At 61.5% G+C, this 15,922-nt stretch overlaps 3 protein-coding genes across 3 annotated transcripts; 2 read left to right on the forward strand and 1 right to left on the reverse strand.

Annotated features, from left to right (window-relative positions):
* Positions 1–494: 494 nt before the first annotated feature.
* MNEG_1997 (hypothetical protein) lies at positions 495–710 on the forward strand (the record flags this gene model as incomplete). Its single annotated transcript, XM_014049521.1, has 1 exon — positions 495–710. One exon carries the CDS (start codon positions 495–497, stop codon positions 708–710), a length of 216 nt encoding a protein of 71 aa, XP_013904975.1.
* A 1,712-nt stretch (positions 711–2,422) lies between these two features.
* On the forward strand, positions 2,423–6,087 carry MNEG_1998 (hypothetical protein; the record flags this gene model as incomplete). The annotated part of the gene is made up of 4 exons (XM_014049522.1): positions 2,423–2,784; positions 3,110–3,257; positions 3,900–5,180; positions 5,995–6,087. 4 exons carry the CDS (start codon positions 2,423–2,425, stop codon positions 6,085–6,087), a joined length of 1,884 nt encoding a protein of 627 aa, XP_013904976.1.
* A 3,191-nt stretch (positions 6,088–9,278) lies between these two features.
* MNEG_1999 (hypothetical protein) lies at positions 9,279–13,228 on the reverse strand (the record flags this gene model as incomplete). Its single annotated transcript, XM_014049523.1, has 12 exons — positions 9,279–9,312; positions 9,586–9,772; positions 9,893–9,964; positions 10,162–10,431; positions 10,588–10,659; positions 10,843–11,154; positions 11,284–11,355; positions 11,539–11,850; positions 11,964–12,035; positions 12,228–12,539; positions 12,657–12,728; positions 13,210–13,228. 12 exons carry the CDS (start codon positions 13,226–13,228, stop codon positions 9,279–9,281), a joined length of 1,806 nt encoding a protein of 601 aa, XP_013904977.1.
* Between the last annotated feature and the right edge of the window lie 2,694 nt (positions 13,229–15,922).

Consider the following 15,922-nt stretch of genomic DNA (forward strand, 5'->3'; position numbering starts at 1 on the left):
CCCCGCAGGCCCAGTCCATCGGCGTGGAGAGCCGCAGCGTGGAGGACCTGAAGAAGCTGAACAAGAACAAGAAGCTGGTGAAGAAGCTGGCCAAGCAGTACCACGCCTTCCTGGCCTCTGAGGCGGTGATCAAGCAGATCCCCCGTCTGCTCGGCCCTGGCCTCAACAAGGCCGGCAAGTTCCCCTCCCCCATCGGTGAGGGGGCTGGTAGACGGGGGACACGCACGGGGCGCGCAGCGGGGGCTAAGGGAGGCCCGCAGGGCGGCGTCGCGGGCCGTACGTCTTGGGGCGGGCGCGGCTGCACTTGTGCCCAGTGGTAGCTCCGAAGTCTGTCCTGATCGCCAGCCGTGCAAGCCCCGCAGCCCCCACTGCGCTGCCTGTGCCTGTGCGGCTAGGGCGCACTCCCTCCAAGCCACGCACTGAACGCACTCGACCCCTGCTGCCCCCGCCCGCCGCCTGGCCCCCCAAAAGGTGCCAGCAAGTCCGTGGAGGAGATGGTGAACGAGACCAAGGCGTCCATCAAGTTCCAGCTGAAGAAGGTGCTGTGCATGGGTGTGGCCGTGGCCAACGTGAGCATGGAGGAGTCGCAGATCCGCACCAACATCATGTACAGCGTCAACTTCCTGGTGTCGCTGCTCAAGAAGCAGTGGCAGAACGTGCGCTGCCTCTACATCAAGACCACCATGGGCAAGCCCGTCCGCATCTACTAAGGTGCGCAAACGCACACACTCGCACGTGAAAGCATATGCGCGTGCGCGCATGTGCATGTGCATGTGTTGTAAGGGGCGCAGCCTGGCCATTGCTTGGCGGGCAGGGGCACCCTTGAGGCCGCCATGGAAGGGCTGCTTGCATGCTGCGAGCCTGGGGCGCGCAGTGCACGCACACATGTCATGCGCTCGAGCTGACTCGCGTCCCCTCCGTTGTATGCTCGCCCCCTTCCCGCCCTCTGTGCCGCAGCGGCAGGCTCAGCTGGGGCTGCGCTTGCTTGGCTCGGGGGCCTCCCTGGGGCCTGGCCCGCCGGTCCCCTTTGCACGGACGCACCAAAGGCTGGGAGGGCGGGCGGCGACCCCGGTCGTCGCTCGTCCCTCGCCGGTCTTTGGGAGCTCACAAGGTCTTCAGCTCGCCGGATTCGACTCCTCTGCTCTCTGCCGTTCACACAACAAACGTCTGCTGACGCGCGTATGCACCTGGCGATGTGGGAGCGACGCGACCACGTGCCTGCGGCCTGCGCCGCCCCCTCGGCGGCGTGGCGCCCGGCTCTGATGGGCTTGCCTTGTCTCTGGTAGCACATGGTGTAATTGTGCCGAGGCATAGTGCTCGTTTTCTGGCTCCTTGACGGCTCAAACCAACTTGTTCTACACAACAGACTGGAAGGGGGGCTATGGGGGGAGGCAGCAGGCAAGCAGGCGGGACAGCTCTCCAGGGTGAAGGGCGAGGGCCTGCGGGTGAAGAGGGGCGCTTAGCAAGCGCTGTATGTGCGCCAGAGTGCGCTGCTGTTAAGGTATCCAAAGCACAATGAGAAAAATAGGCGGTCGTTGTATAGCCAGTAAATGGGCAAACCTGGATGTTGGTGTTGGAACAGTCAGGGTGGAGCCAGTGCGGGGCCTGAAGTTGTTGGGTTCAGCAGATGACGTGTCACTGCTGAAGGCTGCCCCGGTTCGCGCTGCTGCGGCTGCACTATCACAAGACACGCCGCAGATGTCCTCAAGGCTTCTCCTGTCCTGCGAGTGGAAAACCGGGGAGATTCTGTGGCGCCAGCCCGCCAGCCCCCACCGATCAGACGGGCCCTCTCGGACGTTGTGACCAGACAAGGTCAACCGCAGGCAGGCTTGACCCAAATTTTGGCTGGCATTCGCGCGTACATTTGCGCTGCATCCTGGCCAGGACCGAACACGGCAGCGCCGGTGCTACTGCCTTGACTGTGTCCATTTCAGCCACTTGCCCCACCGCAGGGGCGGGGCGGGGAGTGGCCCAGGACCGTCACGCGCGCCCAACGACACTGGAACCAGATCTCCAGGAACCCGAAAATCATGGCTCTAAAACCAAGCGGGGGCTGGGTCGCAACAAGTTGCCAAGCGCTCGGGATGTGCCTGTTGGTGCTGTGTGAACCTGGGTGTGCACGTTTGGAAAACGCAGCGCAGTCGGGTGACACCTGGCTCAGGCCTTTGTGCGACATGAAAGCGGCGGTCCGCAATTACTTTATCAGTACAAAACCTTTGCTTCAATCGTACCGGTAACCCGGGCACCAGTCGTGCCTCCAGACATTGTCACCAGGGCACCGTCATACCGTAGCCCGCGTCGAGGAATTGCACAGCGCGCACAATCAAGCTTCAGACTGCGTTCGAGCCTGGCTCGCGTACCGGCGTTCCGAAGCTCGGCACGAACGAAGAAGTCGCGATTGGACACTCCACCCAGAACCCAGATGTTGGCGGGCCTTACGACTGGGAACACACCACCATGGGCGGTGCTGCTTCCGGCCCCCAGCCTTGCAACTGCGGCGCCGGCCGTGTCCACGGCGGTCACATCGGACGCAGAGCAGCAGGCGCGGCAGCAACAGCACCAGCCGCAGGATCAACAGCAGGATCAGCAGCAGCAGCAGGCTCAACAGCAGCAGGGCTGGTGGGGCCTGCCGCGACAGCAGGGCCAGGCCAAGCGTGCCCGCCCCTCGCCGCGGCAGGGCAACAAGCGGTGCAAAACGTCCCAGTTCCGCGGTGTCGCCTCCACCGAGAACGGCCTGTGGCGCTGCCGCATCCGCTTTGGCAAGCAGACAGTGCACCTTGGCAGGTCCGCACGGGGGCGCATCCGGGCCGCTCCCCCCCCCCCCCCACACACACACACAATGTGGGGGTGCCTGGGGTGCTGGTGTGCGTTGTGCTCGGGTTGGGGTGGTTGCTGCGTGCTGAATGGCATCCTTCTCAGCGGGGTGCGCGCTGCGTTGGGCAGGTGCGGGGACGCCACTCCCTCGTCCTCGGCGGCACACCCGCTGCGCCCTGCCCAGAAACCGTCACGCCCTGATGCCGCGTCTGCCCGCTCCCCGCCTCATGTACCACGCGCCTTGCGAGCCTCACCCCCATGTTGCTGTCCCCCTTGCGCTTCCGCCGGATCCCAGGTTCAACAACGAGCGCGACGCGGCGCTGGCATACGACCGGGCAGCTTCCATGCTGCTGGGTGACAGCGCGAAGCTGAACTTTGAGGCGCGGCCGCCGGAGGACGATGAGGCGTGCGCAGCCGCTGCGACGGCCATGGCAATCTGCCAGGTGCTCGGCGCTGATGTGCCCGCAGAGGTGCAGCAGCTCGCGCGCGCGGGCGCTGAAGCGGGGATGGCCACGTGCACGGCTGAGAGCGACGGAAACAGCGATGAGGGCGACGCGCTGCGAGGAGGCGGGGCACGGCAACGGCGGCGGCGAAAGCCGCAGCCGAAGCAGCAGCAGCAACAACAGCAGCAGCAGCAGCAGCAGCAGCAGCAGCAGCAGAAGCCCCAACACCAGCAGCAGCAGCAGCTGCTGCGGCAGCAGCAGCAGCAGCAGCCGCTACCCCTGGAGAGACAGGCCCAGCCGCAGCCGTCACTGCCAACCAGCCCAGCGGCGCAGGCGGCTGCCCAGTCTCAGGCTCGCCACCAGCAACTGGCGGCAACTGCTGTGCAATTGCCCCTTCAACAGCAGCTACTATTACAAGGGTCCAATCACCAGCAGCTGCCGCCGCCGCAGCAGCAGCAGCAGCAGCAGCAGCAGCAGCAGCAGCAGCAGCAGCAGCAGCAGCAAGTGCCTCTTTCAAAAGACCCGGCTGCATTGGAGCAGCCGCATCAGGCTTGGCAGCAACAGCCACTGCGGCATCGACGACAGCACGCATGCGAGGCTGTCTCTCAGCAGCCACAAAGCTCCCCGCCTCAACCCTCACAGGGGCAGCAGGCTGCGGCGTTCCCCGTGCTGCAGCAGCCCGTTGAGCAACAGTACCGTTTGACATTGGAGACGCGGCTACAGGGCTCAACGCCGCACCGGCGGCGGCCGCAAGACCAGGTGCAGGAGCACGAGCAGGGCGGCGTCGGTGCCGAGCACGGCTTGCTGCTTGAGCAGGAGCAGGAGTGGGCGCAGCTTGGAGCGGCGCTGGGCGCGGCCGTCCTGGCGTTCACGCAGCCACCGCCAGAGGGCGACGCCCCCGCCGCGCACGTGGCCGCGGGTGCAGAGCAGGCGTGGGGTGCTGCAGGGCAGGAGCGGGAGCATGAGCAGCAGAGGCAGCGGCAGCAGGAGCAAGAATGGCAGGATCTTCCGTCGGCTCACGAGGAAGGTGACCCACAAGACATGCGGCGGCGCGGCCGCGTCAATGGGGAGGATGAGGAGGAGGATGAGGTCGAGCAGCGGCAGCCGGCCCCGCCAAGCAAGCAGTCGGTGGTGCAGCAACGCTGGCAGCAGGAGCAGCAGGAGCAGGAGCAGGAGCGCCAGCAGCAGCAGCAGCAGTCGGTGCTGGCTCCGGCGCGGCGCGGCGGGTTCCTTCCACAACCCGCAGCAGGCGGTGTGGCAGCCCTGGCATCGGGGAATGCGCAGGCCAATTATCAGTGGCCCAACGGCGTCCTTGCTGGACAGGCATGGCTGGGCGGCACGCCCCCACACCCGCACCTTCTGGCCGGGCGCCGCGAGCTGCCTGGGCTTGACCGGCGCCCAGAGTCGCAGGCCCTGAATCACCACTCAGTCCGCGGCTCGCGCCGGGGCCGCGCGGAGGCCGCGAGCAGTTTGCATGTGAGAGGCAGCAGCGGCGGCAGCGGCGGCAGCAGCAGCAGCGGCGGGAGAAGCGACGGCGGCGGCGGCAGCAGCGGCGACGGGGGCAGCGACGAGGAGGGCAGCTGGGACTTCAGCGCTGCAGCGGCAGCTCAGCAGTGCCGTGGCTCCGCGGAATATGCCGCGGCAATCGAGCAGCTGGGGCAGCTGCTTGAGGCCGACCCGCAGCTGATGCTCTGGTCACTAATGCACGCATCCAGAAAGGACGCGCCCCCGCGGCGCGCCAGCCGCCGCGCGCAGCGCATGTGGTCGCTGCGCGCCGAGCAGCGCGCGGCGGCCGTCGCGGCGGTGTCCGCTTTGGTGGCGGCCAATGCGCGGCACCGCGCGGTCCCGGGGAGGGGCAGCGACCGGGGCGGCGGCGGCAGCGGGGGCGGCAGCGCGGGCCGCCGGCGGCGGCGCAGCAAGCAGGTGGGTGATGCACGTGACGGCGCCGGCGCTCAGCTCTTGCCCCCAGCAGAAACAGTCGTGCAGCAGCTCCAGGGCAGCACGGGCACTTGGCAGGCTCAACCGGCTAATGGCGCTCCGCGCAAAGTTGCACTGGGTGCTGCAATGCCGCCGCCTTCGAGGTGGCCGCTGCTGGCCTCAAGCCCGGGCCTCGTCGGCGCGAACCCGTCGGCGCCCCCGGACGTGCCCGCAGGAGGCGACCGCGGGGACGGAGCAGCGACAGCGCAGGCCGCACCAGGTGATGGCCAGCGCTGACTGTGATCGCTGCCACGGAAGAAGCGGCCACGTGGCTGCAGAGAAATTACATGTGGCACAGCGTGTCGTCAATGAAACTTCTGCACACATAAATGTGAGGCAATCCTGATGTCAGTAAGCACCTGTTTGGGTGCACTCTTTGGGTTGAGGCCCCGCACGCCCCTCTCGATATCGATGTGGAGCTCACAACTGCACTCTTGCTGTAACTCCATTCGTTTACATTACCACGAGCCCTTCCGGAAGCTTAGGCTTGGCAGATGTCATCACACAACCGTTGAGCGTGTGCACACACGGATAGATGGACCGCAGTGGTGGCCACATTCCTGGCGTGGGCAGCACTACACGAAACGCCTGTGCAAGCCTTGCCATGACAGTGTCTCTCGAGCTTCGTGGGGCTGGGCAGCAGCATCAGATGCCCCAATTTTCACTCAAGCATTTGTGGACATCTCTGCACAACAAGCGCAGCTGGCACAATGCCCTCTGCAGCAGGCAGCAGATGCAACGCTGCATGCAGTCCAGGCAGGCCAGCAAGCAGGGCGCGCAACTGGCGCTGCCGCTTGCCATGTTTGATGTGACGCTGTGCGTAACAGCAACGTGCCTGTACTTCATGAGCTGATGCAGGCAGTGAGCAATCAAGCACGCGGTGTTGCATAGGCAGAGGCTGATAATTGAAAACGTCCATTCTAGAATTACGTGCGTAGCTGGTTCCCGCGGCCCTGGTGAAAAGGCGGGTGGAGGGGCGCGGACGCGGCACATGGTGCTGCTAGCCGGTGGCCCGCATGCAAGATGATTCGTGTATAGCCATGCATGCTGCTGGCCACCCATGCATGCTGCTGGCGTCTCCCCTCTCTTGTTAAATCTAGTCGGCCATTGCTTTGCAACGCACGTGCAAGGAATGTCATAAATATGTAGGCCTGCACTTGGTACATGCGGCGGCTACGCCACGATGAGCGAGCACATCAATGAGAATTTACAGGACCTCAGCACCAATGCCAAAGGCCCAACAAATGCAAGGAAGCACGACGGCTGGGCCACCCGCCGTATGCCATCTGGCTGCTTGGTTTAATTGAGCTTTGGGAAGCTCTGTCGGTTGAGCTTCTGCCGGCCTTCGCTTCCTGTGGGAGACGAGGGGCCCTGCACAGCCTGGCTCCCGCAACGTGTCGACATGCGTCATGCACTGCACAAGTACCTGTGTGAATACTCTCCAAGGCAGTCGTCGCATGCCGGGGGGTGGGGGGCAGAAACAAAGTTTATGAATGCTGCATGCGATTCCCCGCAGCCCGTGTGTCAGGGGTTGGTCATGCTGCCTGGCTTGCAACATGTCCATGCCTGCTGGCATGACCAGCTCCCAAGTGTGTTTAATCCGCAGACTGTTTTACATTAGGGGTCGACAAGGTGTTGTGACCTTGGATTGCCGCGTGGGCGACAGCACAGGGTGAAATCCGGCCAGCGCCGCTCATGGTCAATGACATGAACGCAGGTTGTCGCGCGGAGACAAATGGGTTTTCAGCGAGCATCCTCAAGATGACAGCGCAGCTGCACGTTCGCGTTTCTCGACGGTGGCAACAGGATTCATGGACATGGGAGGCTTGTGGGGGGGGGTGACACAAACCGCGATCGATTCTCACATCATTGAGCCAGCAGCTTGTTAGAATCCAACGCAAGGAGGTGCTGCACATAAAAGCGCGCATGAATGCTGAGAGGGCAAAATGTGTTGGGCTCAGCTCTCCCAAAGGCCACGGGAGATGCAACAAGGCAGGAGCCAGGCACGCCATGCATGGCACAGCCACCTCGGATGAGTCACGGGGAGGCTGACGATAGCAGTGTGTGACTCCCCACAGGCAGTCCCGCCGAGATGACGGCACGCCACGGCAAGTGGGGGTATATCAGTGGGGGTATACCACTGAATAACGTTATAACGTTATACAACCGACGCATGGTGGCGTGAGCTGCTGCGCAATAAATGCAGCCGCAGCAAGCCCCAAAACCACAGGTGACTATAGTATTCAGCCTCTCGCGACATGGGCGCAAAGAGGAGGGCCGGGTGCAGCGGGCGAAACCCAAGCTGTCAGCGACCCAACTGGAAGCGTAGCGCAGTCACCCAACTGACAGCGTATCGCAGTGTGTGTAAGCAGTCATTGGTATGTTCAACTCCCAGGGCCGTCAGCCCAAAGAGGCACGTCTTGTCGCAGAGTGCAAAGCGTATGTGCAGCTTGAAATCAATGATATATTCACCTGCTTCAGCACAGCGGCATGCAACAAGGGTGCAACACAATGGATCGCGCTGGGAGTGGTCCGCTGCCTGCCTAAGAAATATGCAGGCCCGTTGACGCCCCCTCCACGACTGTGCTGTGCAGATGAAAGCCGCACTTCGGCACAGCACAGGCCACATTCTGGCATGTGTGAGGTTCCCGCAGCACGCTTTAGGCGCAGCTCGACGCACCAGCGCCGGAAGTTGTGCCTGCAGGCGGGAAACGATGCGCAGCATTGCGTTTATTGAGCTAAGGCCATTCCGATGGCCCCCCTTGATCAACGACACGTGCGGGCCCCAGTACACCTGCTGACCCGCATCTGATAACCAATGGATAACAGCCTTGCGTACTTACCATTAGGGCACGTTGCGCAGGCATTCAGCGTGTAGCCAGCTGAGTAGGTTCCCGCTGTGCAGGCCACCGCGACGCTGCCAGTCCACCCATACCCAGGCTGCGTGACGCAGTCTGACGAGGCGTCATTGACAAACGCAATCCGCACTGACGACGCAAGAGCTGGGTTGGTGTCAGGTGTGGTCATGCCAGTCGGGCAGGCAGTGCAAGGCATTCCAAGGGCCACGATGCTGCTGAGTAACGTGGGGCTGCCATACGTCCCAGCCATGCACTTGGTGATGTCCCAGGTGGACAGCAGTGATTGTTGCACACCGCCGTATCCAATGGGCAGGGGCCCGCAGGTGAGTGTGACAAGGATCAGGACACACGCCTTGCTGCAATAGGTGGCGCCGGTAGTCGATGTGAAGCCTGCGAATGGGAAGGTCAGAGACGCAGAGCCCGTTAGGCACCAGTATTGAAAAATGGCTCCTTCAAAAGTCACAAGCTTCGGCATGCTGAATCTCAGAGCTGGGAAGCTTGCAGCCTGCAAGGGCCACACACACATCCCACGGCAACACCTCAGCCACGATGCAGTTCATGCTGCAATCATAGCAGCAACCCTGCATTTTCCATTCATCTGGTGGCCCAGCCCAGGCCAGATGGCCTGCGCTGGCAGAGGGCGCATGAGATAGGCAGCACACCTGTGTAACAGGCTTGGCAAGGCTCCCGTGTCCACCCCAAAGACCAGGTGCCGGCTGAGCACTGGGAGGCGGTGTTGGTGCCAGAGTTGTAGCCGTAGCCGGGTGCGGTGACGCAGCTGCTGGAGCCGCCGTTGACAATCCCCGATCGCTGTGCTGTAGTGAGTGCGCTCCACGTATCCAGCGTTGTCATGGTGCTGGGGCAGCTCTGGCAGGCATTGCTGTTGTCGGTTGGGGCATACACCGCTGAGCTCACGCCATACTTTCCACCTGGGAAGGGGGCAGGGCGCGTTTGAGACGAGGTAGGAGCCCATAACGGGGGGGGCCTCCTTTGAGCAGAGGCCTGCCTGCGTGGTCCATGCCAACAAATACAGCAATGCGCTGAGGACAGGTGTGCAAATAACCTTATGCAGCCCACCTGTGCAGCGTGATGCGTTGAGGACCAGGGGGCTGCTGGTCACGATGCTGGTGCCGTAGCCCACGGGCACGTCTGCAGCGGCAGTGAGGGTGGATGTTAGGGGGCATCATCAGCGCACGCATGCAACATACAGCTGCTGGACACTGCGGAAAACAAGGACGGGAAAGTCAGGGCGAACATCAGGGGCCAGGTCTGCAACAACGCGAGTCCAGACCCCTTATCCATCAGGATACCAGCGCCGACGTGGCCCCAGCCAGACACCTCCACCGCCCATCCCGTCCTGCCACTCACAGCAGCTGCTGTAGCTCGTTGACCCGGTGCTGTCTGTCAGCAGCCCAGTGCCACAGCTGCTGCAGGCCGCCTGTGTGTAGCCAGCGCTGTACGTGCCAACAGTGCAAAGGTACGCCAGGCCTGACGTGGAGTTGTACCCATAGCCGGCGCTGTTGACGCAGGAGCCCAAGCCATTGTTGATGACGGCGGCTTTCTGCCCCGCTGAGTACGCAGGGTTGGTGTCCTGCGTGGTCATACCGCTTGGGCAGCTCTGGCAGGCGTTGCTGTTGTCAGTGGGGCCGTAGACAGCAGAGCTGACGCCATAGGTGCCACCTGCGGCGAGTTATGTCAAGGTGTCGGCTTATTGTAGGCATACTTGCAGAGCAGATAGCAGGAATATTCTGCAGAACATGGGGTTGCAGGCTGAGCCTTTGCAGCAGTTCTGATGCTCACCTGTGCAGCGTGACGCGTTGACGACCAGGGGGCTGCTGGTGACAATGCTGGTGCCGTAGCCCACAGGAACGTCTGCAGAAGATCATATTGTGGCAAAGGAATCGGCAGAAACGTCAGCAAGTGCTGAACAAGGGGCGTGTTGAGACCACTTTTTCAAGAGCATGAAGTCCTGTAGAATTTCATAGCCAAAGCTCAGCATCATTTGCAGCTGTACCATTCTAGCACTGGAGCCTATCCACCCAACTCAACTCGCCCAACCCGCCACTCACAGCAGCTGCTGTAGCTCGTTGACCCGGTGCTGGCTGTCAGCAGCCCAGTGCCGCAGCTGCTGCAGGCCGCCTGTGTGTAACCAGGGCTGTAAGTGTTTACAGCGCACAGGTAAGCCAGGCCTGACGTGGAGTTGTACCCGTAGCCGGCGCTGTTGACACAGGAGCCCAAGCCGTTGTTGATGACAGCCGCTTGCTGCGCCCCCGAGTACGCAGGGTTGGTGTCCTGTGTTGTCGTGCCGCTGGGGCAGCTCTTGCAGGTGTTGGTGTTGTCTGTTGGTCCATAGACAGCAGAGCTAACGCCATAGGTTCCACCTAGAATGGGTTGTTCCAGGAGCGTCAGCCAAAGCGGTGGCAAAGCATGTCACAAGGCAGTTCATTCAAAACTCAGGCCAAAAGTTGAGCACTTCCAACGGTGCTGATGCTCACCTGTGCATCTTGATGCGCTGAGGACCAGGGGGCTGCTGGTCACAATGCTGGTGCCGTAGCCCGCGGGCACGTCTGCAGCAGAGAGGATAAATGCGATGGGAGAGTCAGCAAAGCAAGCCACCATGGCTTAAGGGATGGGCACAAGATACCACGATGGTAAAGCCATGTGAAAGCTTGCACTGGATGCAGCATCAGCAAGCATCAACCAGAACCACTGGGTTGCATACACCTACACTATCTAAACCTGCCACTCACAGCAGCTGCTGTAGCTCGTTGACCCGGTGCTGTTCGTCAGCAGCCCAGTGCCGCAACTGCTGCAGGCGGCCTGTGTGTAGCCAGCGCTGTACGTGCCAACAGCGCAAAGGTACGCCAGGCCTGATGTGGAGTTGTACCCATAGCCAGCGCTGTTGACGCAGGAGCCCGAGCCGTTGTTGATGACGGCGGCTTGCTGTGCCCCCGAGTACGCAGGGTTGGTGTCCTGTGTTGTTGTGCCGCTGGGGCAGCTCTGGCAGGTGTTGCTGTTGTCTGTTGGGCCGTAGACAGCAGAGCTGACGCCATAGGTCCCACCTGGGACGGGAGAGTAATGCAATGAGAGCGACAGCTTGTGGCGACAAGACTGCGGCTAAGCGTACACCAGGTGGCTTCCATTTTGCTGAGGAGCTCGCGGTGACTCCTCACAACAGTGCTGATGCTCACCTGTGCATCTTGATGCACTCAGAACCAGGGGACTGCTTGTCACGATGCTCGTGCCATAGCCAATGGGCACGTCTGCAGAGATAAGGAAATGTGGATGAAGACTCAGCAACGCTGGGGCTCATCAAAGCAGGAAGAAGCAAGTGAAGGCTGTTCCCTGCCAGCCAGAGGCCCACAGGTCGTGTGGTAGCGAACCACATACCTCCACCAGAGCCAAGGTGCGCCAGCGCACCGCTACCCTCTAAACCCGCCACTCACAGCAATTGCTGTAGCTCGTTGACCCAGTACTGGCTGTCAGCAGCCCAGTGCCACAGCTCCTGCAGGCCGTCTGAGTGTAGCCAGCACTGTACGTGCCAACACCACAAAGGTACGCGAGGCCTGATGTGGAGTTGTACCCATAGCCAGCGCTGTTGACACAGGAGCCAGATCCGCCGTTGATGACGGCGGCTTGCTGTGCCCCCGAGTACGCAGGGTTGGTGTCCTGTGTTGTTGTGCCGCTGGGGCAGCTCTGGCAGGTGTTGCTGTTGTCAGCTGGGCCGTAGACAGCTGAACTGACGCCGTAAGTGCCACCTAGAGGGGTTATGCTAGAAGCGTCAGCCAAGGCTGTGGCAAAGCATGTCACAAGGCAGTTTATTCCAAACTCAAGCCGAAAATTGAGCACGTTCAACAGTGCTGGCGTTCACCTGTGCATCTTGATGCGTTGAGGACCAGGGGGCTGCTGGTCACAATGCTGGTGCCGTAGCCCACGGGCACGTCTGCGGCGAAGAGAGTTGATGCATTGAGTGAGCCAGCACAGCACGCTACAATGGGCTAGCGCGGGTTGCACCAGTATCCCATGCAGGAAAGCGATGAAAAAGCAGCTTGAAGACGTTTTCTACACATGCAGCACTGTGATGCATCAGCCAAGACCACTGGGTCGCATTCGCCTACACCAACCCGCCACTCACAGCAGCTGCTGTAGCTCGTTGACCCAGTACTGGCTGTCAGCAGCCCAGTGCCACAGCTGCTGCAGGCCGTCTGAGTGTAGCCAGGGCTGTAGGTGTTGGCAGCGCACAGGTAAGCCAGGCCTGATGTGGAATTGTACCCATAGCCAGCGCTGTTGACACAGGAGCCCGAGCCGTTGTTGATGACGGCGGCTTGCTGTGCCCCCGAGTACGCAGGGTTGGTGTCCTGTGTGGTCATCCCGCTGGGGCAGCTCTGGCAGGTGTTGCTGTTGTCAGTTGGGCCGTAGACAGCAGAGCTGACGCCGTAGGTGCCACCTGAGGTAGCAATAAGCCAGGAGCGTCAGCTTGCGCTGTCGCAGCGCTGACAGCACAGTGATTCCCTGCAGAAGAGTAGATTGCAAGTTAAGCACTTCAGACTGTGCTGGCGCTCACCTGTGCATCTTGATGCGTTGAGGACCAGGGGGCTGCTGGTCACGATGCTGGTGCCGTAGCCCACAGGCACGTCTGCAGAAATGAGGGTCGAGACAATGGAAGCTTGGCAATAAACAAGGGTTTGTGAGCTGGTGACAAAGGCAGGTCAATTGATGAGTAGGTCCTGATCACGCTCGCAGGCCCAGATGACCAGAAATACCGGCAATCCCAACGCCCATGAGCACGCATCAAGGTGCGCCCGCCCACCCCGACCCTCCCGCCTTGCCGCTCACAGCAGCTGCTGTAGCTGGTTGACCCGGTGCTAGCCGTCAGCAGCCCAGTGCCGCAGCTGCTGCAGGCCGTCTGTGTGTAGCCAGGGCTGTAGGTGCCAACAATGCAAAGGTACGCCATGCCAGATGAATTGAAACCATAGCCGGCGATGTTGACGCAGGATCCCAGACCGGCGTTGACGACGGCGGCTTGCTGCCCCGCTGAGTATGCAGGGTTGGTGTCCTGTGTGGTCGTACCACTGGGGCAGCTCTGGCAGGCGGTGCTGTTGTCAGTTGGGTCGTACACGGCAGAGCTGACGCCATAGGTGCCACCTGAGGAGAATTATGTCAGAAGCGTCAGATTACGCTTTGGGGATGCTGATGGCGCAGTTGGCCAAACAGTGGTTCCATAGCTGAGCGCTCAAAGCAGTGCTGGCGTTCACCTGTGCATTTTGACGCGCTGAGGACCAGGGGGCTGCTGGTCACTATGCTGGTGCCATAGCCCACAGGCACATCTGCAGCATCAGTAAGAGTTGATGTGCTGGAAAGTCAGCGAAGCAAGCAACCGTGGATTGTGGGCGAAGATCAAGAAACCATGATACGAAAGCGGTGTGAAGACGGCTTGCGGAGGTCGCCACATGATGCGTCGCCACCAAGCATCAGACAGGACCACTGGGAGTGCATTCACCCACACCAGCCCAACCCCTGACTCACAGCAGCTGCTGTAGCTTGTAGAGCCGGTGCTGGCTGTCAGCAGCCCAGTGCCGCAGCTGCTGCATGCTGCCTGTGTGTAGCCAGCGCTGTAGGTGTTCGCAGCGCACAGGTACGCCAGGCCTGATGTGGAGTTGTACCCATAGCCAGCGCTGTTGACACAGGAGCCGGACCCCCCATTGATGACAGCCGCTTGCTGTGCCCCCGAGTACGCGGAGTTGGTGTCCTGTGTTGTCGTGCCACTGGGGCAGCTCTGGCAGGTGTTGCTGTTGTCTGTGGGGGCGTAAACAGCAGAGCTGACGCCATAGGTGCCACCTGAGGGAGTGACAAGCCAGAAGCGTCAGGCTAAGCTGTGGCTACAGCGCAAATGATCCTGCATAATTATTGTTATGTTTCTAGAGCTCAAAGGGGTGCCGGGCCCACCTGTACATCTTGACGCACTGAGGACCAGGGGGCTGTTGGTCACAACGCTCGTGCCGTAGCCCACAGGCACATCTGCAGTGGCGGTGAGGGTCGAGAAATCAGAACGCGGCACAAAATCAGGGATTGCGGTGTGTGAATAAGGCAGCTCATCGGATAAGTATGGTCTGACCCCAGCCAGAGACCCAGGTTGTCACGAACACCAGCAAAAATGCAACGATACTTGAGTAAGCGCCAAGGTGCCTCAGCTCACACGGACCCTCCCAACCCGCCACTCACAGCAGCTGCTGTAGCTGGTTGACCCGGTGCTGTTCGTCAGCAGGCCGGTGCCGCAACTGCTGCAAGCCGCCTGTGTGTAGCCAGCACTGTAGGTGCCAACGGCGCACAGGTACGCCAGGCCTGATGTGGAGTTGTACCCATAGCCAGGGCTGTTGACACAGGAGCCGGACCCCCCATTGATGACAGCCGCTTGCTGCGCCCCCGAGTATGCAGGATTGGTGTCCTGTGTGGTCATACCGCTGGGGCAGCTCTGGCAGGTGTTGCTGTTGTCAGTTGGGCCGTAGACAGCAGAGCTGACACCGTAGGTCCCACCTGGCGCAGAAGTGTGAGGGCAATGCAAGCTCGTGCCAGGCAGACAGCGCGAAGCATAGACTGGTGATAGCCGCTGTCATAGCATGGGCATACATGGGCGGTTGGCACACATGCAGTTCCATGGGTACTGATGCTGACCCGTGCATCGTGACGCGTTGAGGACAAAAGGGCTGCTGGTGACAATGCTGGTGCCGTAGCCCACAGGAACGTCTGCAGCAGAGTGGGGAAAACAAATGTTCAGTGAGTGGGCCACCACCAGAGTGGTGCTGAGTTTTGCCAAAGCCCATCTGAGCATGTTGCGCAGCGGCCATGACCGAAAAGCAGTGCCAACGACCGGTCCTACTGAGCTATCCAGTCCCGCCACTCACAGCAGCTGCTGTAGCTCGTTGACCCGGTGCTGGCCGTCAGCAGCCCGGTGCCACAGCTGCTGCAGGCCGTCTGTGTGTAGCCAGGGCTGTAGGTGTTTGCAGCGCACAGGTACACCAGGCCTGATGACGAGTTGTACCCATAGCCCGCGCTGTTGACACAGGAGCCCGAGCCGTTGTTGATGACGGCGGCTTGCTGTACCCCCGAGTACGCAGGGTTGGTGTCCTGTGTTGTCATGCCGCTGGGGCAGCTCTGGCAGGTGTTGGTGTTGTCTGTTGGGCCGTAGACAGCAGAGCTGACGCCGTAGGTCCCACCTGGGATGGGGGAGGCGCAAGAAGCAGCCTTTGCCGACCGCAAATGGACCTCGCGCTCACTCAGGCTTTTCTGGACGAACTATTACGCAGGGATTGCAGCAAAGGGTTACTATGCTGACCTGTGCATCTTGACGCGCTGAGGACCAGGGGACTGCTGGTCACAATGCTGGTGCCATAGCCCACAGGAACGTCTGCGGCAATGCAGGGGATGGAGATGCCAGGCGTAGGGGGGTGGGGCGGTTGGTATGCTGCGCTAAGGGCGGGGCGTCACAAGGCTGGGACTGCAGGATGCTGGCACCCAGCTGGTGGCGTCGCTTGTGAGTGGCTTCTCCTTTGCAGGGCATCGTCTGAATGTGAGCAGCACGGCGCGTTTGCCACGCCTGTTCGTCAGGGAAGGCTTTTCAACGGGATGTCCAAACCGCAACTCACAGCACGCGCTGTAGCTGGTTGAGCCGGTCCCCGCGGTAAGCAGGCCTGTGCCGCAGCTGGCGCACGCATCTCGTGTGTAGCCAGTGCTGTAAGTGTTTGCAGGGCAAATATAGACGAGGCTTGTTGTTGGACTGACGCCATACCCGGGCTGAACCAGGCAACTGGTGGGCCCGCTGTTGACCACGGC

This window comes from Monoraphidium neglectum (assembly GCF_000611645.1).
Source record: "Monoraphidium neglectum strain SAG 48.87 unplaced genomic scaffold scaffold00215, whole genome shotgun sequence".
Lineage (NCBI taxonomy): Eukaryota > Viridiplantae > Chlorophyta > Chlorophyceae > Sphaeropleales > Selenastraceae > Monoraphidium > Monoraphidium neglectum.